General features: G+C 46.3%; 1 protein-coding gene across 6 annotated transcripts in view; it reads right to left on the bottom strand.

Moving 5' to 3' along the window:
* LOC129713311 (transcription factor COE2) overlaps nucleotides 1-26019 on the bottom strand; it is a 219168-nt gene that overhangs the window by 182363 nt on the left and 10786 nt on the right. For all 6 annotated transcript variants that reach the window (XM_055662280.1, XM_055662277.1, XM_055662278.1 and 3 more), the window contains 4 exons: nucleotides 22429-22585; nucleotides 18830-18893; nucleotides 16441-16496; nucleotides 11197-11270 (listed from right to left, as the gene is read on the bottom strand). In XM_055662280.1, the coding sequence (XP_055518255.1) occupies nucleotides 11197-11270; nucleotides 16441-16496; nucleotides 18830-18893; nucleotides 22429-22585 (351 nt within the window). The remainder of the gene's footprint in view (nucleotides 1-11196; nucleotides 11271-16440; nucleotides 16497-18829; nucleotides 18894-22428; nucleotides 22586-26019) is intronic.

Genomic DNA, 26019 nt, shown 5'->3' with positions numbered 1-26019 from the left:
GAAGAAAAACATGAAATGTAATTCTTCCCTCTCCTTGCTTCTCAAAAGAGAAGTTGTTAATTAAATTATTATGTCCTGTTAATTAATTAATAAACGCCCAAGAAAGCAGGCACAGCCTCAGTTTTTAAACACTGCCCAGTTTGTTATTTCATCTTATCGGCGGCAAATTCTTCCACAGAGTTGTGACTGAGCCAAGAGTTTATCTCTGAAGTGGGACTTGAACCGTTGACCTTCCTATTCAGAAGCAGGAAGACAGCACAGTGAAGTGGATCTAACAGAATCCCACTTCTGACACCATGTAGCCAAACTCCAAACACGCTATGTGATCCAAAATCATCTTTAATCAGCACTTAAACTTTAACAGCATAAAGGATGGTTAGATGTCAGAACATGCCAACTGCTGCTCGAACTGAGTAGTGCCAGAAGCAAGTGTTAATATAAACGTTATAGTGGGGTGTGGTTAATGATGCTAACTATGTGTGATTGGTTAACATGCATATTCAATCTACAAGGGACATGATGGATGGGGAGTTGGTGTGGAATGGAACAATGGAAACCCTTCCTTTGATAGTGTTTATAAAGGCTTGTAGGTCACCTGGAGGTTCTTTACTGTCCTACTGAACTCTGGGATAGCCCAACCTCCATTACCAGAGGGGACTGGGGTCATGAGTTTGCAATCTGTGTGAGATTCCCACAGAATGGGGGAATGTTGTTGAATCCTTGCCTGACATGAGCCTCAGCATTGGCGGGGTCAATCTCCTCACTCTGTGAGCCAGAGAGGCCTCCGACTGCCAATGCCTCAGCAACTCGCAATCTCCCTTTAATTTCCCCCCGGACTGGTCGCATACTTGAATACAAGGCATGAGCATTCCTGCTTTCACAAAGTATTTCTGAGAGGAATAGTGTTGGCTTCACAATAAAGAATGTTCCTGGAACGAACAAAACTGGAGTTGAGTATTTCACCAACAGCAAAGGGTCAACGTGAACCTTTCCTTGGATGTTTCGCTGTGAGATTTTTTATTTTATTTGTTCGTTCATTGTACGTGGACGTTGTTGGCAATGCTGCAGTTCCTGCCAATCTCCAATTAGCCCTGAACTATGGCTAAAGATTCAAGTCAACACAGCAATGTGTCTGGAACGTCATGTACACCAGACTGGGTAGGATGGCAGGTTTCATTTTCTAAAACAGATTAATTTTTACAATCCAATTGTTTTGAGCCTGTAGTTACCGACGGGCTGTGAGGTTTCTTTTGCTGCATTTTTAAATAATTGTTTGAATTTAAAGTCCCCTGTGATGTGGCTCAGAACTCGACTGTCCCTCCTGTTTCTCTGCTTATGTATCCATTGGAGGAGAGAAAATGTCATAGCTGGGGAGATAGGGGAGGGAGGGGGATGGAAGAGAATGGAGGGGGGAGGTAGAGGGGGAGGTAGAGGGGGGGAGGGAGAGGGGGGGGGAAGGAGGGAGGGAGAAAGAGAGGTGGGGGGGGAGGGGGGAGGGGGGGGGAGGGGGAGGGGGGAGGAGGGGAGGGGGGGGAGGGAGAGGGGGAGGGAAAGGGGGAGCGAGAGAGAGAATGAGTGAGATGCGAGTCAGGCAGCATCTTTGGGGAAAAGGAATAGGTGACGCTTCGGGTCGAGACCTTTCATCAGACTGGGAGTCAGGGGAGAGGGAAACTAGAGGTACAGAACAAATCAGAACCAGCATCGATGACCATGGAAGCGTGGAGCCCACAATGGTCCACTGTTGGCTGTGGAAGTGGAGATAACGAGTAGATACAAACAGGATGATAGTGAAACTAGTTGAATGACTAGGGTGGTGGTGGGATGGCGAGAGAGGAAATGCAAGGGTTATTTGAAATTAGAGGAATCAATATTCATACTGCTGGGTTGTAAGCTGCCAAAGTGAAATATGAGGTGCTGTTCCTCCAATGTGTGTTTCCCAAGCAAAATATGGCTTCATGTTCTGTTTAGGAACATGGGGAGCATCAAGATGGGTCTCACGTTATTTCTCTATTTGTGTCTCTCTTTCTACTCTCCCTGTCTACCTCTTGTTCTCTTTACCAGTCAGGGTGCTGGTTCGAAGGGCCGAATGGCCTACTTCTGCACCTATTGTCTATTGTCCCTATTCCAGTGATGTACATGGCCATTGTAGAAAATAAATAAGCAGATGGTCAATACAATGTGATTTGCAAAATGATAGCCAAGTTCTGTAGAGGACTGATCGGACCTGTGTGCTTTGATAGGGTAAACAGTCTTATTTAGTTTAGTTTAGTTTAGAGATACAGTGCAGAAACAGGCTCTTCAGCCAACTGAGTCCATGTCAACCTGCAATCACCACACACGAACATTATCCCACACAATTTAGGGAAAATGTACAATTATACCGAGGCCAATTAACCTACAAACCTTTACATCCTTGGAGTGTAACCGGAGCACCCGGAGAAAACACAGGTGGTCACAGGGAGAGCGTACAAACTCCGTACAGACAGCACCCGTAGTCGGGTGCAGGGTTTGTGAGTGGTAGCCTAATTGGGGAGGACAAAGCAGCATCGACCTTGGTCACGCTCAGATGTAGACAGGCTTGTAAACAGAAAAAGGGAATTTTGCAATCAATTTAAATAGAAAAAGAATGTATCAAAAATAATGGAAATACATTTTTTTTTTAAATATATACGTATTCCTTTGAGAATAGAACAATGTTATCTTCTTTTGTCCAGTTTCAAATGTTGTAATTCGCAGAATTTTGGAAACTTTGCAGAATTCTTTTTGCAGATGTTAACGACACAAGTTTGAAGGTTGCGCGGTTTAAAGGTTACCAGAAATACGTGAACTTCATTGGGGAAACTAGACGAAAACAAGATCTTGAAGGGTTTCGGAGTTGCAACGGGCCAGCATGGCCTTGGTTTTAAATGTTGAGAGACCATTGTTTATCTCTGGAAGCCCCTGTCCTTTCCCTCATTAAAGCTCCTCTCATCAACCGACCTTTGGTCATCTGCTCTCAAATGCTTCTGTTACTTGTGGCATATAAGATTGTTAAGGGCTTGGACATGCTAGAGGCAGGAAACATGGTCCCAATGTTGGGGGAGTCCAGAACCACAGGCCACAGTTTAAGAATAAGGAGTAAGCCATTTAGAACGGAAACGAGGAAACACTTTTTCTCACAGAGAGTGGTGAGTCTGTGGAATTCTCTGGCTCAGAGGGCGTTGGAGGCAGGTTCTCTGGATGCTTTCAAGAGAGAGCTGGACAGCGGAGTCAGGGGATATGGGGAGAAGGCAGGAATGGGGCACTGATTGGGGATGATCAGCCACGATCACATTGAATGGCGGTGCTGGCTCGAAGGGGTCACAACTTAAGGATAAAGGGGAAATCCTTTAAAACCGAGATGAGAAGAACTTTTTTCACACAGAGAGTGGTGAATCTCTGGAATTTTCTGCCACAGAGGGTAGTTGAGCCAAGTTCATTGGCTATATTTAAGAGGGAGTTAGATGTGGCCCTTGTGGCTAAGGGGATCAGGGGGTATGGAGAGAAGGCAGGTACGGGATACTGAGTTGGATGATCAGCCATGATCATATTGAATGGCGGTGCAGGCTCGAAGGGCCGAATGGCCTACTCCTGCACCTAATTTCTATGTTTCTATGTTTCTATGAAGGGCCGAATGGCCTACTCCTGCACCTATTGTCTATTGTCTATTGTGTATCAAATTTAATTGAATGCTGCTCCACCGAAGCATCGTAGCACACATTTCCACACGCGGGCACTATACAGACAAACTACAGCCTCATAGAACCATAGAGCTAAACAGCATGGGAACAGGCCCTTCGGCCCACCTTGTCCATGCTGCCAAGTTTAGTTTAGTTTTGTTTAGAGCGGTGTTTCTTAACCTTTTCGGCACCAGTACAGACATACGCAAACAAAATACTGTATGTGGTATGTGCCTTTGTTAGGTTGCTAAACATGGGCTCAACAAATTGATATGTTATTTGTGTCCCCTTCATGATCCCCTGGCAAAGCCCCAAACGACCCCCAGGTTAAGAACCACTGGTTTAGAGTCACATGTATCAAGCTACAGTGAAAAGCTTCCATTGCGTGCTAACCAGTCACAATCGAGCCATTCACATTGGACAGATACATGAGAAAGGGAATAACGTTTAGTGCAAGATAAAGTCCGATTGAAGATAGTCCAATAGTTTCCAATGATGTAGCCTGTAACCAATTTGGCACATAGCTCTCTAAACCCTTCCTGTTCATATATCTGTCCAAAAATCTTTTACATTGCAACTGACTCCTTCCCCAAAATATCAACATTTGCCTACTCCCCTGCACTGGGGCTATCTTCATGCCTCCCTTAGTCTTTGCACTGTGTCTGCAGTTCTTGGCTCTGGTTGTACAGATAGTGGGCCTTTGTGTTACTCCCTTTATCCTGCTCCAAGGCCCCGCAGGGACTTTTCCAAAGTCCATGGGTCTCGTTATCTCCATGAATGAGTACACTGAATCATCATCACTGAAGCGCCCACGCCCGCACCAACTCAGAGGTGACATCAGCAATTTGGAAAGTGAGAGATGATCTCGGCAGGTTTTGGGAAATGGGTTCATACGTTCATTAGCGAAGGGAGCAGAATTAGCAGGCCACTCGGCCCATCAAGTCTACTCCGCCGTTCAATCATGGCTGATCTATCTTTCCCTCCTCAACCTCATTCTCCTGCCTTCTCCCCATAGCTCCTGACATCCGTACTAATCAAGAATCTATCGATCTCCGCCTTAAAAATTTCCATTGACTTGGCCGCCACAGCCGTCTGTGGCAATGAATTCCGCAGATTCACCACCCCCTGACTAAAGAAATTCCTCCTCATCTCTCTAAAATTATGTCCTTTTATTCTGAGGATATGGCCTCTGGTCCTGGACTCTCCCACTAGTCAATTAAGTATGCGTATTGTCCCCAAAAATTTCACTGTGTTCTGGAGGGTGTGATCTATCAATCTTTCATTGCGATCTTTCAATCTCTGATGTAAGAATATCCAAGTGTTAAAAAATGATACATCAGGGAGAGATTCCCAGCAGCAAAGGTTTTGGGTAAAGGGTTTGTCCACTTTCATGACCTAATTCACGAGTTTGCCCCTGACTCATACTGGCAGCATGGTCGTCACGAGGTCGTAGGTAAGTCGTAGCAGGCCGTGATGCTAGTCGTAGGTACTTGTGGCATCAAGTAGGTCGGGGCGTTTTTTCAACATGATGAAAAATGTCCACGAGTAAAAAAGATCGTGAATTAGGTCATGAAGGTGGGACAGTGATACCTATGGTCTTGCTATCTCTAACTCCGACGTCTTATCTTCCTTCACCCTAGTGTGAGTAATCCTTGAGTAATTGCACAACTCCCAAAGTACCTTGCATCAAATGAAATACTTCGGAAGTGTGGTCATTGTTAATAGGCAGGAAATGCCAATTTGCACACAGCAAGTTCCCAGAAGCAACAATGAGCTAACGAAAGGAACATCTGCTCCGGGAGCACTCGTTGTGGGATAAATGTAGGCCAGGACACAGGGGAGAGGTCCCGTGCTCCTATCTGCACCGGTGTCCTGGGAGCTTTGACATCAACCTGAGAGAACAGATGGTACCTTGGCTAATGCTCATCCAGCAAGGCACCACTCCCTTGGCACAGTGCTGGAGCCAGCCTGGATGCTCAATCCTCCAGAATGGGCCTCGAACCACTACTGCCTGATACAGGTGAGAGAGATGAGAGAGGGGGCCTCAGCTGGCTGGGCAGTTTGTGCCCTAGGGCCCATGTTGGCACACTGAGATACAGTGGGCAGCAATAAAGCTTTTAAATCATATTTCAGGATCTGCAAAGCCCAGCATTTATCATCCCTTCCCAGTCCTCCTTGAGAAGATGGTGGTGAGTTGACTGTTTGGGTGGCACGGTGACACTGTGGGAGAGTTACTGCTTCGCAGCGCCAGAGACCCGGGTTCGATCCTGACTATGGGTGCTTGTCTGTACGGAGTTTGTACGTTCTCCCCGTGACCTGCGTGGGTTTTCCCCGAGTGCTCCGGTTTCCTCCCACACTCCAAAGACGTACAGGTTTGTGGGTTAATTGGCTTGGTACAAATTGTAAATAGTCCCTAGTGTGTGTGGGGGGGATAGGGTTAATGTGCAGGGGTCGCTGGTCTGTGCGGACTCGGTGGGCCAAAGGGGCTGTATCTCTGAACAAAACTAAAAACTAAAATATTAGGCTGCCCTCATCCACACAGGTTTAACATCACTATGTTTTCAAGAAGGAACTGCAGATGCTGGAAGATCGAAGGTACACAAAATTGCTGGAGAAACTCAGCGGGTGCAGCAGCATCTATGGAGCCACAAAATTGCTGGAGAAATTCAGCGGGTCCCCCATTCCCAATCCGACATAACCAACCTGACCTCCCGGTGGCTCAGCACTTCAACTCCCCCTCCCATTCCCAATCCGACCTCTCTGTCCTGAGTCTCCTCCATTGCCAGAGTGAGCAACAGTGGAAATTGGAGGAACAGCACCTCATATTCCGACTGGGGACCTTGCGTCCGGATGGCATTAACACTGAATTCTCCCAATTTTGCTAGCCCTTCCTTAACCCTCTAGCTGTCTCCTCCCACCCTCCTATCCGCCCGCCCTCGGGCACCTCCTCCTCGCCTTTTCCTTCCTTCCCCCCCCCTCCCCCCCCCCCCCCCCCCCCCCCCCCCCCCCCCCCCACCCCACCCCCCATCTGAGAGAAGGGTTTCGGCCCGAAACGTCGCCTATTTCCTTCGCTCCATAGATGCTGCTGCACCCGCTGAGTTTCTCCAGCAATTTTGTGTACCTTTTAACATCACTATGCTGACTTGTACTTTGCAGGTGGTTGAAAGATGGTGGATTGTTCCTGGAAACAGGGTGGAAATGTCAAAGACTAGAGGGACACATGGATAGGAAAGGCCAAAGACAGGCAGGTGAGACTCGTGTAGATGGGGCAGCATGGACATGTTGTTGGGCCAAAGGGCCTGATTCCATGCAGTGGGACTCTATGACTCCATGAAAGGCTTTGGAGTGTGGATTCACTTGCTGTAGGGTGCCTGCTCTCATGCAGCCAATGATATTTATCTGGCTGGTCCAAAATGTTGTTGTTGGGGAAGCTTGATGCCAGTGGAAGATAAATCACAAGAAGCCTTATTTAAGAATAAGGGCCGAGGCGAGGAAACACTTTTTCACACGGAGAATTGTGAGTCTGTGGAATTCTCTGCCTCAGAGGGCAGTGGAGGCTGGTTCTGTGGATACTTTCAAGAGAGAGCTAGATAGGGCTCTTAAAGATAGCAGTCAGGGGATATAGGGGGGATCTTATAGAAACGTATAAAATTCTTAAGGGGTTAGACAGGCTAGATGCAGGAAGATTATTCCCGATGTTGGGGAAGTCCAGAACTAGGGGTCACAGTTTAAGGGTAAGAGGGAAATCCTTTAGGACCGAGATGAGAAGATCATTTTTTACACAGAGAGTGGTGAATCTGTGTGATTCTCTGCCACGGAAGGTAGTTGAGGCCAGTTCATTGGCTATATTTAAGAGGGAGTTAAATGTGGCCCTTGTGGCTAAAGGGATCAGGGGGTATGGAGAGAAGGCAGGTATGGGATACTGAGTTGGATGATCAGCCATGATCATATTGAATGGCGGTGCAGGCTCGAAGGGCCGAATGGCCTCTACTCCTGCACCTATTGTCTATGTTTCTATGTTTCTATGATATGGGGAGAAGGCAGGAACAGGGTACTGATTGGGGATGATCAGCCATGATCACATTGAATGGCGGTGCAGGCTCGAAGGGCTGAATGGCCTACTCCTGCACCTATTGTCTATTGTCGCTCCAAATAACTGCACGGTGCAACGGAAAGATCGCTGAACGGATGCAACACAGGCAAACAAAACCATTTAAAATTGAAAACAGCTCTCCAAAAATTCAGGGGAGTGGAAGTTCAAACCAGATCCCAAACTGAGTGCTGTCAGACAGCGGCCTTGTCCCAGAGCACCTGGCATAGTCCTTCCCAGGAGAGCAGAAGCCTCTATTTGTTCTCCAGGTACACAACACCTGACTGAGCTGCCACATGCCAACAAGTTGCACAACGCTACCTCACATCATTAATTGCCACTGCACCTGCGAATGGATATTTTTCTGATCTTCACGTCAATACAATGAAGGTGGGGGGGAGGAGGGGGGAGGGGCTCTGAAGCCCCATTTTGTTTTCTCAATGCCAAGGGCCACACCTTTTACTTCCATTGTTTTTTTCTCCAGCATTGTATCCGTGAAGAGGCACACTGGTCCCGTGATTAGGTTACAGGGCTGGCAGCTGGAGCTGTAATCCGTAGACGCGAGTTTCAATCCGACAATTGCGGCTTGGCCAATTTAATGAGATAATTAAGTAAAGCTGGATTTAATTTTTAAAAGATAGCTCGATCTCACTAAGTTTAATCACACAACCCTCGGGTTATTGTAAAGGCCAGGAATAACGATTTGAGATAGAAAGTTGAGCATTCAGTAGATGGCTGTGGGCCAAGAACTGGGCAATGGGATTAATATGCAAAGGTGCCAACTGGTCAGCAAGGACACGCGGGGCCGAATGGACTGTTTCAGCGCTGTACAATTCTATGATAGATGTGACTTCAATGCCAAAGCAATGTTGTAGAATCGTAATTGCTTCACTACCTCAGGGGCAATTAGGAGTACACAGTAAGTGCTGGCATCGTCAACAACATCTACAGCCTGTGAAGGGATAAACAAAGCACGAAGATGCGCCATTTCATCCCGACCCTTCTCCCTGTGTCCGCTCTTCCTATGTGAATCAAGGCAGTTTTCTTTATCTCCAGCTCCAGCCACCACATGTGCTCACTAATGGCCCCGTCCCACGGTACGAGTTCATTCCAAGAGTTCTCCCCGAGTTTGCCCTGATTCGAACTCGGAGATTTACGGTAATGGCCGCTCGTCGGTACTCGGGGCTCTCGTGGACATTTTTCATCATGTTGAAAAATCTTCACGAGTCTTCCCGTGCTTACCTGCCGTTAGCGAGTCTTCCTGAGTACCTGCCGTTAGCGTTACGAGCCGCTAAGAGACGTCCTTGACCCGCTACATTCATTCTCCGTGCTTACCACGAGTTTGATTTTTTTTAAACTCGGGAGAGTTCATGGAATGAACTCGTACCGTGGGACAGACCCAATACAAACTAAAGTGCCAAAACAAATGGTGGACGTTATGACTGTATTGAGTGATAGAACAGGTCTGAAAGGCTGAACGACCTGCAGTTTAATTTAGTTTATAGTTTACCGATACAGCATGGAAACAGGCCCTTCGGCCCACCGAATTCATGCCAACCAACATTCCCCACACACTAACACTATCCTACACACACTAACACTATCCTACACTCACATCTCGTATGTGTATGTGACAAATAAACTTGACTTGACTTGACTTGACTTGACTTGACTTGACTAGGGACAATTTACAATTATTCCAAGCCAATTAACCTACAAACCTGTAGGTATTTGGAAAGTGGGAGGAAACTGGAGAAAACCTACTCAGATCACGGGGAGAACGTACAAACTCCGTAAAGACAGCGCCCGTAGTCAGGATCGAACCCGGGTCTCTGGCGCTGTAAGGCAACAACTCTACTGCTGCACCACCTTTGTGCCACCTTTTGTTGATCCTATCTTCCTACTCCTGTTTTAACGTCAATGTCCATGCCAACACTGCACCTCCAAGCAATTGACCCATCACCAATCACAGATAGACAAAAGTGCTGGAGAAACTCAGCGGGTGCAGCAGCATCTATGGAGCGAAGGAAATAGGCAACCTTTCGGGCCGAAACCCTTCATCAGACTGAAGGAAATAGGCAACGTTTCGGGCCGAAACCCAGAAGGGTTTCGGCCCGAAACGTTGCCTATTTCCTTCGCTCCATAGATGCTGCTGCACCCGCTGAGTTTCTCCAGCACTTTTTTCAACCTTCGATTTTCCAGCATCTGCAGTTCCTTCTTAAACACCATCAATCACACTTGGAACCTCCCAATTCTGACTTGTAGTATCACACTTAGGGATGCATTTTCTGATTTAGCCACCAACCTCTTTCCATCCCTAACCAAGGCAAATGCTTTATCCAAAGATTTTGTAAGATGGTTTGGATCGTACTGGAACAGTTGTCTGTTGTGCAATTTAATGAGTTAGGACATTGGTTGCACTGTCCACGTGCATTTGTACATGAATCGTTTGGTGAATCAGAGCTTTGGTGTTCATTGTTGGAGAATGGAGCAAGGACTAAAAACAAACTGTAGCTCTTTCCACCTACACATTTGGATGAGACTATAAGCTGAAGTAGATGAAGATTTCTGGCTCTGGAGAGGGTCCAGAGGAGGTTTACAAGAATTATCCCAGGAATGAGTGGGTTAGCATATGGTGAGCGTTTGACGGCACTGGGCTGGAGTTTAGAAGGTTGAGGAGGGACCTCATTGAAACTTACAGAATAATGAAAGGCATAGATAGAGTGGATGTGGAAAGGATATTTCCACTGGCGGGAGTGTCTAGGACCAGAGGTCGTCACCTCTGAATTAAAGGAAGTGAGGAGGAACTGCTTTAGTCAGAGGGTGGAATCTGTGGAATCCATTGCCACAGAGGGCTGTGGGGGCCAAGTCAGTGGATATTTTTAAGGCAGCGACAGATAAATTCTTGATTAGAACGGGTGTCAAGGGTTATGGGGAGAAGGTAGGCATATGGGATTAGGAGGCGGAGATCAGCCATGATTGCATGGTGGAGTGGACTCGATGGGCTGAATGGCCTAATTCTACCCCTATAACTTGTGAACTTGTGAAGATGATCATGTGGCATTATCTTAAAGAGGACCCCCATCTTCAAAATGCTCATGTCTCTTTATCCATTCCTTAACTAAAAGGTTATTCTCAATATTTACCTTGTAATTTTGATACAATTGCAACACGTGAATGACACATCGGCACGTACATAGATATGAAAGGTCTGGAGGGATATGGGCCAGATGCAAGCAGGTGGGACCAGCTCGGTTAAGGTAACTTGATCGGCATGGACATTGTTGGGCCAAAGGGCCTGTTCCATGATATATAGCTCTATAACTGGATGATTATTCACAATGATTACATTGTTATCTGTGACATACAAGGCAACAAGTAGCTGATAAACCACTGACTTGTCCTTACCTGCACATGACCTCATGCGTGAGAAGCACCCGGCACATTTCTGGGTTTTTATTTTGACCCTCGTAGATAATCGGCTGCAAAGAAAGTTAGAAGTGATTGGTCTTCTCAGCATCACATTGAAGACGGAGAATGTTGGGAGAACGTGCAAACTCCACATAGACATGCTCATCAGCCTTGCCATTAATATCAGACACTTTCATCTTGATAAAAGTCTACTTTAAGACCCTTTACTGAGTTTTACTTCAGTCCACCGAGTCCACGCTGACCAGCGATCACTATCATACTTGTTTTACCATACGTTTGTTGCAAGTGTCATCTTCTACGCTGTTGTCTGCTGGAGTAACAACATCACTGATAAAAACAGCAAGAAGCTGGACAAGCTGGTGAACAGAGCTAGCTCAGTGCTGGGGGGGGGAGAGTGGACTCTGGGGTGGATGTGCTTGAGAGGCGTACGAGGAGCAAGGTGCAGGTCATCCTCGACAACTCCAGGCACCCCCTCCATGAAACTCTGGAGGGTCAGAGGAGCAGACGGAGCAACAACCAACTCCTCTCTCCCTGTGCTGTAGAACGGAGCGGTTCAGGAGATCTTTCACCCCTGCAGCCGTGAGATTTTATAATACTGACCGCTAGGCTGTATGGGGATGCTTTGTACTTTTAATAGTTATTTATTGGGTTCTTTTTAAGTATTTATTGCTTTTATGTATTGTCCGTATTTTATGTATTGTCTGCATGTTCTGACTGTGTTGGCTACTGAACATCTGAATTTCCCTGAGGGCATTAATAAAATATTTATCTATCTATCTATCTATCTATCTATCTATCTATCTATCTATCTATCTATCTATCTATCTATCTATCTATCTATCTATCTATCTATCTATCTATCTCTCTATCTATCTATCTATCTATCTATCTACTAGGGACAATTTACAAGTTACAATTTACAGAGGCCAATTAACCTAGACACCCGCATGTTTTCAGAGTGTGGGAGGAAACCGGAGCACCCGGAGGAAACCCACGTGGTCGCAGGGAGAACGTGCAAACTCCACACAGACAGCACCAGTGGTCAGGATCGAACCTGGGTCTCTGGCACAGTAAGGCTGCAACTCTGCCACTGCGCCACTGTGCCACTCTTCTTTGGCATCCTGTTCCAGCCAGATGACCATTGGGGGGGATGTCTGCCCTCTCATCCTAATCCATGCTGGCATATGAAACCTTCCCAGCAAAATCAAATCCATCAGTTCCCTCCCTACACTTGTTTCACTTTAAACTCCAAACTTCAGAAAACCCAACTTTCTACATTTTCTTTCAAATCTCTGAATCCTCCTGACGTCTAGAATGATCTCAGTGCACCCTCCAGTGTCATAGTCAATTACTAGGTAGGGGGTGTCCAATGCAATGTAAGAATAACGCAGCAAGATATTTCACGTTGCACTCAATAACGTTAGCTCATGTACCGAGCAGTACAAAACTTATTGTTGTTGCTAATTGGCCCTAGCATGGGCTCTTCCTCACTGGAACCCGATGGAACGTTTGTTTCGAGATGCATTGATGTCATGGGATAATATAAGCAGCTGCTAAGTGCACCAAGCACTTTGGGGACTGTACAGTGCAGTGGCAGAGACACTATCCTTTCACCTCTGAGACCTGGGTTCCAATTCAGCCCAGACTAACGGGATGAAAATTTCCTCTTGTCGGCAGCTGTGACCATCCCCAAGTGAAATGAGATCCGTCTGTCGGTCTCCCATGTGATGCAGGTCTGGGGGTGCCACTGCTGGAGCCAACATCGCCAGAGGGCAAGCCGCTTCTGTCATGAAGGGTCAGTCCCACTCTTGGAGGATGAAGGCGCAGCAATGGGAAGAAGTGAACTTACTGCGACCTGACTGTAGGACATGCCCTGGAGAAGTTTGGTTCCAGTTGAACAAAGAAAGTTTGGCATCTCTCTGTCCCCGGAAATGTTGACACTGTGCCCCAACCCACACACACACACACAAAAAGACTGGATAGACTCGGCTTGTACACGCTAGACTGGATAGACTCGGCTTGTACACTCTAGAATTTAGAAGATTGAGGGGGGATCTTATAGAAACTTACAAAATTCTTAAGGGGTTGGATAGGCTAGTTGCAGGAAGATTATTCCTGATGTTGGGGAAATCCAGAGCAAGGGGTCACAGTTTAAGGATAAGAGGGAAGTCTTTTAGGACCAAGATGAGAAAATCATTTTTTACACAGAGAGTGGTGAATCTGTGGAATTCTGCCACAGAAGGTAGTTGAGGCCAGTTCATTGGCTAGATTTAAGAGGGAGTAAGATGTGGCCCTTGTGGCTAAAGGTTTCGGGTGGTATGGAGAGAAGGCAGGTATGGGATGTTGACTTTGATGATCAGCCATGATTGAATGGCGGTGCAGGCTCGAAGGGCCGAATGGCCTACTCCTGCACCTATTTTCTATGTTTCTATGTTTCTAAAACATAAATGAAAGAGGGAGTGGGCACGGTGGCGCAGAGGTAGAGTTGCTGCCTTAAAGAGCCAGAGACTGCGGTTCAATCCTGACCACAAATGCTGCCTGTATGGAGTTGGTACGTTCTCCCTGTGACAACGTAGGTTTCCTCTGGTTGTTCCAGTTTCCTCCCACATTCCAAAAGATGCACGGGTTTGTAGGTTAATTGACTTTGGTAAATATTGTAACGTCCCTAGTGTATGTAGTAGGATAGTGCTAGTGTGGGCTTGATGGGCTGAAGGGCCTGCTTCCATGCTGTATTTCTAAACTAAAGGAAACACAACGTGATGCGTGGGTTTGTTGGTTAAATAGCCTTTGTAAATTGTCCCTTGTGTAGGGATTGAATGAGAAAATACTAGTGTTAATGGACGATTCTTGTCGGCATGGAATCAGTGGGCCGAAGAACATGTTTCCATGCAGTATCGTTAAATAAAGGCGGCACAGAGAGGGGGGGGGAAGAGAGAAAGCCGGATAAGACGGGTGGAGGCAAAACAAAGCCGGGCCAGTGATAGGTGGGAAAATAAAGACAGTGCTGGAGTAACTCAGCGGGTCAGGCAGCAGCTCTGAAGAACATGAATAGATGACTTTTTTGGTCATTGGGACCGTTCTTAGAAACATAGAAACATAGAAATTAGGTGCAGGAGTAGGCCATTCGGCCCTTCGAGCCTGCACCGCCATTCAATATGATCATGGCTGATCATCCAACTCAGTATCCCGTACCTGCCTTCTCTCCATACCCCCTGATCCCCTTAGCCACAAGGACCACATCTAACTCCCTCTTAAATATAGCCAATGAACTGGCCTCAACTACCCTCTGTGGCAGAGAGTTCCAGAGATTCACCACTCTCTGTGTGAAAAAAGTTCTTCTCATCTCAGTTTTAAAGGATTTCCCCTTTATCCTTAAGCTGTGACCCCTGGTCCTGGACTTCCCCAACATCGGGAACAATCTTCCTGCATCTAGCCTGTCCAACCCCTTAAGAATTTTGTAAGTTTCTATAAGATCCCCTCTCAATCTTCAGTTCTTCAGACTGAAGTGGCCAGATCCGAAACTTCACCTACTCATGTTCTCCTGCTAGCTGCTGCCTGACCCACTGAGTTAGTCCAGCACATTGTGCCTGTTTTTTTTGGTGAACCAGGATTTGCAGTTCCTTGTTTCAAAGTGATAGGTGGATACAGGTGAGAGAAGGGTTGATTGGTAGATGGGTGGCATAAATGACAATAGCTAAGGTGAAATGGATACAAAAAGGGAAGAAGAGCAGTGAAATCTGAAGCTGGGGGTTGGAAATTTACAGGTTGCAATGCATCATAAAAATATAAAATTTTATTTTCTTTTAAAGAAAATCAATTTTGAAATTTAAATAGAACTTCAGTTGAAGATCACAAGACAGAATATTTTCTTTGCAAAACAGTTGTTTCAATAACTATGTTAAAATCCTCTGCTTGTAATGAACAGCATCTGCTGCCTACATGATGTAATGGCACCCTGCCTTTTTAAAGAGTGTGAATACATCTGGATTAGTTTTGGACAATCCATCATTCTCGATTGCAGTCATAGAGTGTGAAAAAGTACCTTTGGCCCAACTTCCCCACTTCGACCAACGAGTCCCATCTACACAGGTACATGGATAGGGCAGGTTCAGAGGGATATGGGCCAAACGCAGGCAGGTGGGACTATAGCTGGGCCGGCAGAGGCAAGTTGGGCCGAAGAGCCTGTTTTCAAGCTGTATGACTCTATGACCAGTCCTACCTGCCTGTCTTTGGCCCATACCTGTTCTATCCATGTACATGTCTAAATGTTTCTTAAAAATTGCAATACTCCCTGCCTCAACTACCTCCCCCGACAGTTAGTTCAATACACCCACCACCTTTCGTGTGAAAATGTTACCCCTCAGTTTCCTATTAAATCTTTACCCGTTCACCTTAAACCTATGTCCTCTGGTTCTCAATTCTCCTACTCAGCAAGAGACTTTGATCCGAGGCAGGGTCTCGACCCGAAACGGGTCTGAAGAAGGGTCTTGACCTGAAACGTCACCTATTTCTTTTATGCTGACGGACCCGCTGAGTTACTCCAGCTTTTTGTGTCTATCTTCTGTTTAAACCAGCATCTGCAGTTCCTTCCTCCACATTCTGCCTTTACCCAATCTGTTCCAACACTGTATTCTCTTTCTGAACATTGACCGTGGAAAAGTTTGACAAGATTGCCGCAATATTGGGGGAGTCCAGAACCAGGGGTCACACAGTGCATGAATAAAGGGGAGGCCATTTAGAACTGAGATGAGGAAATACCTTTTCATCCAGAGAGTCGTGAATCTGTGGCATTCTCTGCCACAGAAGGCAATGGAAGCAAATTCACTGGATGTTTTCAAGAGAGAGTTAGATTTAGCTCTCAGGGCTAAGGTAATGCAGGGATATGGGGGAAAAGCAGGAACAGGGTACTGATTTGGGATGATCATATTGAATGGCGGTGCTGGTTCGAAGGGCCGAATGGCCACACCCACACCTATTTCCCAATGTTTTTATGGTTCTCTATTCTGGAGGAAAACAACATTGGAAAATAGGTGCAGGAGTGCCCATTCGGCCCTTTGAGACAGCACCGCCATTCAATATGATCATGGCTGTTCATCCAAAATCATTACCCTGTTCCTGCTTTTTCCACATATACCCTGACAATGGTCGCCGTGGACTCGGTGGCCAAAGGCCCTGTTTCCATTCTATATCCTGCAACAATTTAATGAATCAAACAGGTACCTGTTTGGTCACGGAATCGATGAGTCGCACGTATAGGTCCTGCTCCGTCCGCACACCTGTGTTAAGGTACAAGTTAGCAACATTAGCGTGGTGTCGCTTTAATTGGGAAAGAGAAGTGTAGCGTCATTCCTCCGAGCGGGAATATACAGTAATATTTAACATTTAGCGCCACTCATGCTTAGAATACCTAGCTAAGTTATCGTTTTTTTTTAAGTTTATAGGGATACAACGCGGAAACAGGCCCTTCGGCCCATCCCCGTACTATCCCACACACTTGCGTTCATTTACAATGTCACCAATCCACTTAACCTATTAACATGCAAGTCTTTCGGGTGTGGGAAAAACCCGGAGCACCTGGAGAAAACCCACGCAGGTCACGGGGAGACTGTACAAACTCCGTACAGACAAGCACCCGTGGTCAGGATCAAACCCGGGTCTCCGGCGCTGTGAGGCAGCAACTCTACCGCTGCGCCACAAGTTCTATGTGCCGCCCCAAGTCCTGTGGGGTGATCTTGGGTCAGAAAGAGTTTACTGAAATCAGCAATTTAATACACTCGTAGGTGGTGGATTTTCCGCCTCACAGCGCCAGGGACGCGGGTTCGATCCTGACCTCGGGTCCTGTCTGCGTGGAGTTTGCAAGTTGTCCCAGTGACCGCGCGGGTTTGTAGGTTAATTGACCTCTATAAATTGGCCTTTGTGTGGAGGGAGTGGATGGTGAACAATGGCCGACGTGGACTCGGTGGCCAAAAGGCCCTGATTCCATTCTATATCCTCCAACAATTTAATAAATCAAAAAGCAAATAGAAACGGGAGAATGAAAACTGGGAACATGAGAAAGACACAAAATGCTGGAGTAACTCAGCGGGACAGGCAGCATCCATGGAGAGAAGGGGTGGGTGACGTTTCGGGTCGAGACCTTTCTTCAGATTCCAGCTTCTTGTGTCTATCTTCGGTTTAAACCGGTATATGCAGTTCCTTCCTACAGGTGTAGCTAGTATGCAGGGAGTGGATGGGAATATGGGATAGCATGGAACTGGTGTGAACATATAGGCGGGCCGAATGGCATTTTTCAAGCAGTATGTAAACTTTAAATTATCCCTAGTGTGTGTGGGGGTAGTGTTAATGTGCGGTGGGTATGGCTGGTAGGCGCGGACTCGCTGGGCCGAAGGGCCTGTTTCCGCGCTGTATCTCTAAATCCAAATTAAATAAACTAAAAGCCCTCCGTTCTATTGAAGAAAATAAGTAATAGTCCCATGAAAACAACTAGGGAACCGGTTTAAAGTTATGATATTTGGCGGAAAACGTAGTTCCTTTCTAAAAATAATATGATTTATTGTGGAATCTTTGACTAGGTCACCTTACTGAGACCGATCTTAATCTTAGTCTGTCTTCCCACTGAGAGAGGACTGGTCATGCCGTCGTTAGTTTCCTGCCTGGTCGTTTGGAGGCTGTTATTGGATTCCAAGATCCACGCACACACAGCCTGCCCGCTAATCCTCCTCTCCCCACATTTGCTGGGGAGATGGAATCAAAGGGCCACGAACACCTTAGCCCTACAAGTGCCATTGCCTCGGAAATTCATAAATTAGAGGAGCGGAATTAGGCCATTCGGCCCATCGAGTCTACTCCGCCATTCAATCGCGGCTGATCTATCTTTCCCTCTCAACCCCACTCTCCTGCCTTCACCCTGACATCCTTACTAATCCCTTCGGCCCGAAACGTTGCCTATCTCCTTCGCTCCATAGATGCTGCTGCACCCGCTGAGTTTCTCCGGCATTTTTGTCTACCTTCGATTTTCCAGCATCTGCAGTTCCTTCTTAAACAAGATTCTGTCAATCCGCCTTACAAAAAAAATAGCCATTGAATTGGCCTCCGCGTCGATTTGGGAATGAAACCGGGGCATCCGGAGGGTCACTGTGAGAACGTGCAGGCTCCACACGGACAGCACCGGAGGTCAGAATCGAACTCGGATCAGTGGAGATGAGATACAAGACTGTACCGAAGGTGGAACAAAAGGAGAGCATATGGGACGTTTTGCGATGTTGCTGTCTCAGGAGAGACGAGAAAGTCGGGAGACTTCTTATCTTCTATCTCTAGGTACATAAAAATGCTGGAGATACTCAGCGGGTGCAGCAGCATCTATGAAGCGAAGGAAATAGGCAACGTTTCGGGACGAAACGTTGCCTATTTCCTTCGCTCCATAGATGCTGCTGCACCCCGCTGAGTTTCTCCAGCATTTTTATGTACCTTCCATTTTCCAGCATCTGCAGTTCCTTCTTAAAGACTTATATCCCTGACAGCCCCATCCCTCCCCTTTCTCGACCCCCCCCCCCCCCCCTTCCCCCCCCCCCCCGGATAACCTCCCCCGCGAGAACGCTGGGACACTCACCATTACTATACAGCAACTGTAGCTTATAATGTGTCCCATTATTCGTCTTGTCATTACCGGGCTCCTGAAAAAGTAATTTTGTAAAAGTTAAGCGGTTAATTTCACCCTGACCCGTCGTGTTAACGAAATCACATTTTTTTTTTTTAATTCTTTATGGGAGAAAAAAATGAACACTGGTGGTGATAGACGGAATTGAGTTTAGTTTAGTTTATTGTCACGTGTACCGAGGTACAGTGAAACGCTTTTACGTTGCGTGCTAACCAGTCAGCAGGAAAGACAATACACGGTTACAATCGACTCCCAATACTGTGTACCCCTACAAGTGGGCCGTGAAAACCCCGTGAGAGATTCTCACAAACATCAAATGTTATGTTGAAGATGGAGACAAAATGTTGGAATAACTCAGCGGGACAAAGGGCATCTATAGGGAGAAGGAATGTGTGACCTTTCGGGTCTGAGCCCTTCTTCATTTTGTTCTTTGTGACCATTTCTCGCCACTATGATTTAAAATATGTCTTGCAAAGTATCGCAAAGTAACGAGATACAGCGTGGAATCAGGCCCTGTGTCTCACCGAGTCCACGTCTCTGGAGAAATTGAATAGGCGACGTTTCTTCAGACCGAGAAGGGTCTTTATCCCGAAACTTCAATTGTGTCTTTTCTCCAGATATGCAGCCTGACCCGTTGAGTTACTCCAGCACTTTGTGTCTATCCTTGTTACAAACCAGCATCTGCTGCTCCTGGTTTCTACACCCCACTTTCTCACCCACTGCCTACACACTTAGGGGGCAATTAATCTACAATGTGGGATATGGGGGGAAACCGGCGCACCCGGAAGAAACCCACGCGGTCACAAGGAGAACGTCAGAAAGTTCGATAGAGCTCTAGGCGCTAGTGGAATCAAGGGATGTGGGGAAAAGGCAGGCACTGGTTATTGATTGGGGACGATCAGCCATGATCACAATGAATGGCGGTGCTGGCTCGATAGGCCGAATGGCCTCCTCCTGCACCTATTTTCTATGTTTCTATTTTTCTAACGTGCACACTCCACACAGACAGCAGCCGAGGTCGGGATTGAACCCGGGCCTCTGGCGCTGCGAGACGGCAACTCTATCCCTGTGTCCTCTGTGCTGCCCTGTAATCATAGATAATAGTAACTAGAGTTTTATTCTGTAACTATACGAGAGTTTGGGTTTGTAACGCAACAAAATATGTATTGTTGATTTGCAGGCAGATAAAACGAGTGTATCTTGGCATTCCGTTTGGCACAGACATTGTGGGCCAAAGGGCATGTTCCTGTGCTGTATTTGTCCCATGTTCTATGTTAACTTGACCTCCAACTAGAGTGATGGGGATTGTTGGGCAAAAACGCCCTCATTTGGATGGATGTCTAAGTTAAAATGTGTTTGTTGCTTATTTTAAATTGTATGTCTGACCTGTCCAGTGAATTTCACTACACCAATTGGTGTATGTGACAATAAATGAACATGAACTTATCATTTATTTACCCCTTCTCCTAAAAAAAAATGGTTTGTAAATGGGATGAAAATGGGTGAATCTAGAATATATACAGAGAATCTGGGAGCTACTTGCAGGTTAGACCGCATCGGTGTGGGTGGGGGTGAGGGTGACGGGACAGACAACTAGAGAGCGCTCCTGGTCTACCTCATTGAGACCCTCGGACTCTTTTTGACTTGACTGGACTTTATCTTGCATTAAACGTTATTCCCTTCATCTTGTGTCTGTCCACTGCAGACGGCTCGATTGTAATTATGTATAGTCTTTCCGCTGACTGGATACCACGCAACAAAAAGATTTTTAATGTACACGTACAATAAATTATAAACCAAACTAAAAAATTAAAAAGGAAACGGAGTTAGATTTCAGATCGCAGACTCTTCGCTAGAACTCATCGAATTGGATTGTATCTTTAACAAATAATGTATGTACATGAGTAATATTGTTATTTCTCATGGATGTGGGCGGATTGCGAGATTCCGGTAACTTGGTCCCGTTGTTGGACTCAACCCGAGAGAATCCATTCACATTCACACATCTGAAGACGCCTCATTCTGTCGGGCTTTCGGCTGGGAGCCGGCTCAGTAAATGTCAGAATCCAACAGGATTCAGGAAACAACAGGGGCAGCCGCGCAGGAAACAAAAACTTCCCGCTGCAGCCGAGTTCTATTCCTCTCCCGACTCGGTTCAAGCCCCGGCCGGTAATGACAGAGATGGGGAAGAACAGCGGCTTCAGGAGCTCTCAACTCAGACAGTAGTAGTTACTGTAACGCGATGTACACCTGTAGCGTGAAGATGTAAAGCTGTCTCTCTCTCACACACTCACACACACAAATATACACACACGCCTCACACAACTCCTCTCATTTATTCATACACTCAGTCACAGTTAATCACTGCGTGCACGCATTCACACTCACACGCACACCCAATGACGCACACACACTTACACAGATGCAGCTCACTCTCTCACTCACTCACTCACTCACACACCCGCACTAACACACACACACTAACGCATGCACACACACAATAACACACACACACATACACACACACACACACACACAATAACACACACACACATACACATACACACACACACACACACACACACACACACACACACACACACACATGCACACACACAATAACACACATACACACACACATAATAACACACACACACACACACACACATAACACACCCACACAAACACACAGACACACACACACACACACACACACACACACACACACATACACATACATGCACACACACACACACACACACACACACATACACATAACACACACACACAAACACATACACACACACACACGCATGCGCGACTGACAGATCCTCTCACATAAACACACATGAACAGATATGTTAATCACTCTCCCCAACACACAACCATTCTCACACATGTGCACCGACTGACGCACTCTCTCTGTTCCCCGACACCCATCTTTCAAACAGAAATCCACATAAGTAACCATTCTCAAATTACACGCACACTTATGTATTTCACACCTGCACACTCACATATAAATATAAACACACACACCCCACACGCAAATACTCTCCCGCGTACACACAACCCCACGCATGTTGAAGTCACACACATTCAATCTCTCCCACATCCTGATCCAAACTGCTGTTGAATCCTGATCATTTGCCCACGTTCGGGCTTTGAGGCAGAACTAACACAAGGTGGTTTGTTTCTAAAACGTGTTGGGGTTTTCTGCTGTGACCCCGGCGGAGAGGCTTGTTATGAGTGGGCAGGTTCGGAGACTGGGAATTTGGTTAAGTCGTGGATGTTCGGGAGATGAGGGACATTGGCCGTCTAAACCGTCGGTAGACAACAGTGCTGGAGAAACTCAGCGGGTGCAGCAGCATCTATGGAGCGAGGGAAATAGGCAACGTTTCGGGACGAAACGTTGCCTATTTCCTTCGCTCCATAGATGCTGCTGCACCCGCTGAGTTTCTCCAGCACTTTTGTCTACTGTCGCTTTTCCAGCATCTGCAGTTCCTTCTTAAACATAACCGTCTAAACCGTGTTCTCGCTGGCGCACGTACCAGATCTTTTTCCACAAAGTCTGCGAAGGTTGTCCTCTCGATCTCCACCGGCTGGCCCTGCCTGTCGTACAGGGCCAAGACGAAGTGGAAGAAATTGGATTTTCTCAAGTTAGACGGAGGTTGTTTCTCGAAGTGCGCTCTGGCTAGAGCCACCCCGCTGGAGGAGAGGGGAGAGAGGGAGAGAATAACACGGGTCAGTCTCCAACATCAACAACCACAGAGTCGCCGGTATCGCGGACATTAATGACTTCTTATGTTAAAAAAAAACAGTGCATGCACTTTTTCATTGTACCGCTGCTGGCAAATTCATTCCACTTGCACTTTATGTGCAAGTGACGAATAAAACTGATTGTATTAGAAACATAGAAACATAGAAAATAGGTGCAGGAGTAGGCCATTCGGCCCCGAGCCTGCACCGCCATTCAATATGATCATGGCTGATCATCCAAATCAATATCCCATACCTGCCTTCTCTCCATACCCCCTGATCCCTTTAGCCACATCTAACTCCGTCTTAAATCGAGCCAATGAACTGTGGCCTCAACTACCTTCTGTGGCAGAGAATTCCACAGATTCACCACTCTCTGTGTGAAAAATGTTTTTCTCATCTCGGTCCTAAAAGATTTCCCCCTTATCCTTAAACTGTGACCCCTTGTTCTGGACTTACTGAACATCGGGAACAATCTTCCTGCATCTAGCCTGTCCAACCCCTTAAGAATTTTATAAGTTTCTATAAGATCCCCCCTCAATCTTCTAAATTCTAGCGAGTATTGTATTGTTTGGTTTGTATGCAGATAGTCGCAAGTACTGGGAGGAAGAGTTCAGACTCCAAACGTCGCCTATCCATGTTTTGCAGCGATGCTGCCTGACCCGCTGAGTTACTCCAGCACTTTTGTGTCTTTGCAATGCATATGGACCCTCGCCCAAGCTTACTTACTGCAAGATGCACATGTACCTACGATCCCAAATGTTAAATAAATGTGAACGGCCTGTAAACGGTTGCTTGGGCTATGCTCAAAACGATGCACATACAACGAACGGCATACAAAGGCAATCTAGCGCTAGACTTTCAGATCAGTCAGCTGCGTTTCCAATAAAGAATTCTGCCGCTAAAATAATGTAAAGGCTACCCAAACGTGGAGACGGCGTTTGTCCATTACATTTGTATTTCTCAGTTTTTTTAACTACTGAAATTTTAGTTAACTTCACTGCTAAACGATCGCCCTTTTCACTGACGCAACTCGTTTCGCAGAATAGAGAAGGGATTAAACATTTTCGCAGAATTACAGGATCACTTAAACGGTTCATAGAAAAATGTTTAATAAATCGAAGACAACGCGCGAACCATTGCACAAAACAAAATATGTCACTTCCAATTATGAAAGTCAGCCCGGAATATATAAGATGGAGGTAGGACATATCTAATCGTGATTTTTTTCTCTAAGATGGGACAGGGGAGTCTCCACATAAAGAAGAACAATTAAGTAAAATAAGAAATACATTTGAAGTAACTCAGCAGGACAGGAGAAGGGTCTCGACCCGAAACGTCACCCATTCCTTCATATCCGGAGATGGTGCATGTCCCGCTGAGTTACTCCAGCATTTTTGTGCCTATCTTTGGTGTAAACCAGCATCTGCAGTTCCTTCCTACATATAAATTGGAAATGTGTACTTAATCTATGAACCAATGTTGTATAACGTTAGTATCTCCACCAATGTAAAGCTCTTTGGCCAACGAGAGTTGTTTTTGTAAATGTGCTATGGAAATAAAAATGACTTGACTTGACTGGACTTGAAATGTACATTCAGAGAATAGTCGGGTCGGGACTAGGATGGAGGCGTGAAAGAGGTCTTTACACAAAACTTAGAAGACCCAGACGTAACCGCTTTGAAGGTTATTTAACAGTTGCCGACACTCGGTGAAGTTAAGACGATTCTCTCGAGAACATTTACAGAGGGGGACAATTTTGTGTCGGTAACCTTACAGCTTGATCATTCACATCAAACATAAGGAAACTTATTTTCGATGGCATGTTACGTGTTAAAGAATGCCGAACAAAATACAAAAGGCTAAGTGCTGGAGGAACTCAGGCGGTTAACTATTGAGAAAATAGTTTGTGTAGGAAGGTTTGTGGAGGAACTGCAGATGCTGGTTTAAACCTAAGATCGAGGCAAAAAGCTGGAGTAACTCGGCGGATCTGGCAGCATCTCTGGAGGAAAGGAATAAGGCGTCGTTTCGGGTCGTGGCCCTTCTTCAGACGAATAGTTAAGTTTTGTAAAAATAAGTTCACGTTTTAAATTGAGAGGGGGGGTTGGGGTGGGGTGCGTGTGTGTATTTTCTGATTGCAGCCCCTCAAGTCCCAGAATGTCTCGAAGAACGGTCTCGACCCGAAACCTCACCCATTCCTTCTCTCCAAAGATGCTGCCCGTCCCGCTGAGTTACTCCTGCATTTTGGTTTAAACCAGCATCTGCAGTTCCTTCCTACCTAGAATGTATTTCATGGTTATCAAAAGTATGTCACTCTCCCAACTCGTTGTGACTTGTGTGCGTTGTATATTTATGAATAAGTACACGGGGCAAATTAAAAATATCGCTGAACTGTGTCAGGTTGAGTGTGTGTGTGTGTGGGGGGGGATTATTTGTTTAACACCGTCAAGTCGCCGGTTGCAATCGTTCTACATCAAATGGACACATAAATGCTGGAGAAACTCAGCGGGTGCGGCAGCATCTATGGAGCGAAGGAAATAGGCAACGTTTCGTCCCGAAACGTTGCCTATCTCCTTCGCTCCATAGATGCTGCTGCACCCGCTGAGTTTCTCCAGCATTTATGTGTACCTTCGATTTTCCAGCATCTGCACAGTTCCTTCTTAAACACCACGTCCTACGCCAAGTTCTCCTAGTTCTCCGACCAGTCTGACTTTCCTCCTGATCCAATGTTATCTGTGTGTGTATCGCTCTCACCTTCTCTTATCGAACAATTATCCATCCTATATTATCCTTGAGCTTCATCCCCTTTGATATCTCGTTTTCACACCTTACTCTTCCTCATCTCTGTGTCTCCTTCTCTCCCGACTCTCAACCACCCCAAACATCACCCACTCCTTCTATCCACAGATGCCGCCTGTCCCGCTGAGTTACTCCAGCATTTTTGTGTCATTTTTATTCCACACCAAGGCACTCGACACACCTTGTACATTCTACTCCGCTTGAGGGTGAATATATACACCTACAAATACTTAGTCAGAAATGCTAAACCCAATCACTCCGAGGATAGAAGTTGCCCTTAGGTCGGTTTAAACATGCCTTTTGCCGGACAGCACGGTTCCACCACATGCGCGCGTATAACTCAGTATCAAAGCTGGCTAAAACCACACACACACACACACACAATTAAGGGGCCTGTAAACGGAGAGACGGCAATTGTGTCCGCCGGCACTGAGAACCCGTGAATCGCAGTTTCATAACATTGATATTGTTCCTTCCCGCCCACACACCCCGCACAGAGAAAAAAAACCCGTGTCATTCTTGATTCTAAAACGCCTGAGTCCGAAGAGCTATTGTCAAGAATCAATATCGGTTAATGGGTGTAG

This window comes from Leucoraja erinacea, chromosome 35 (genome assembly GCF_028641065.1).
Source record: "Leucoraja erinacea ecotype New England chromosome 35, Leri_hhj_1, whole genome shotgun sequence".
Taxonomy (NCBI): Eukaryota; Metazoa; Chordata; class Chondrichthyes; order Rajiformes; family Rajidae; genus Leucoraja; species Leucoraja erinaceus.
Note: the sequence above shows the minus strand (reverse complement) of the source record. Positions and strands in the feature narration are given on the sequence as shown.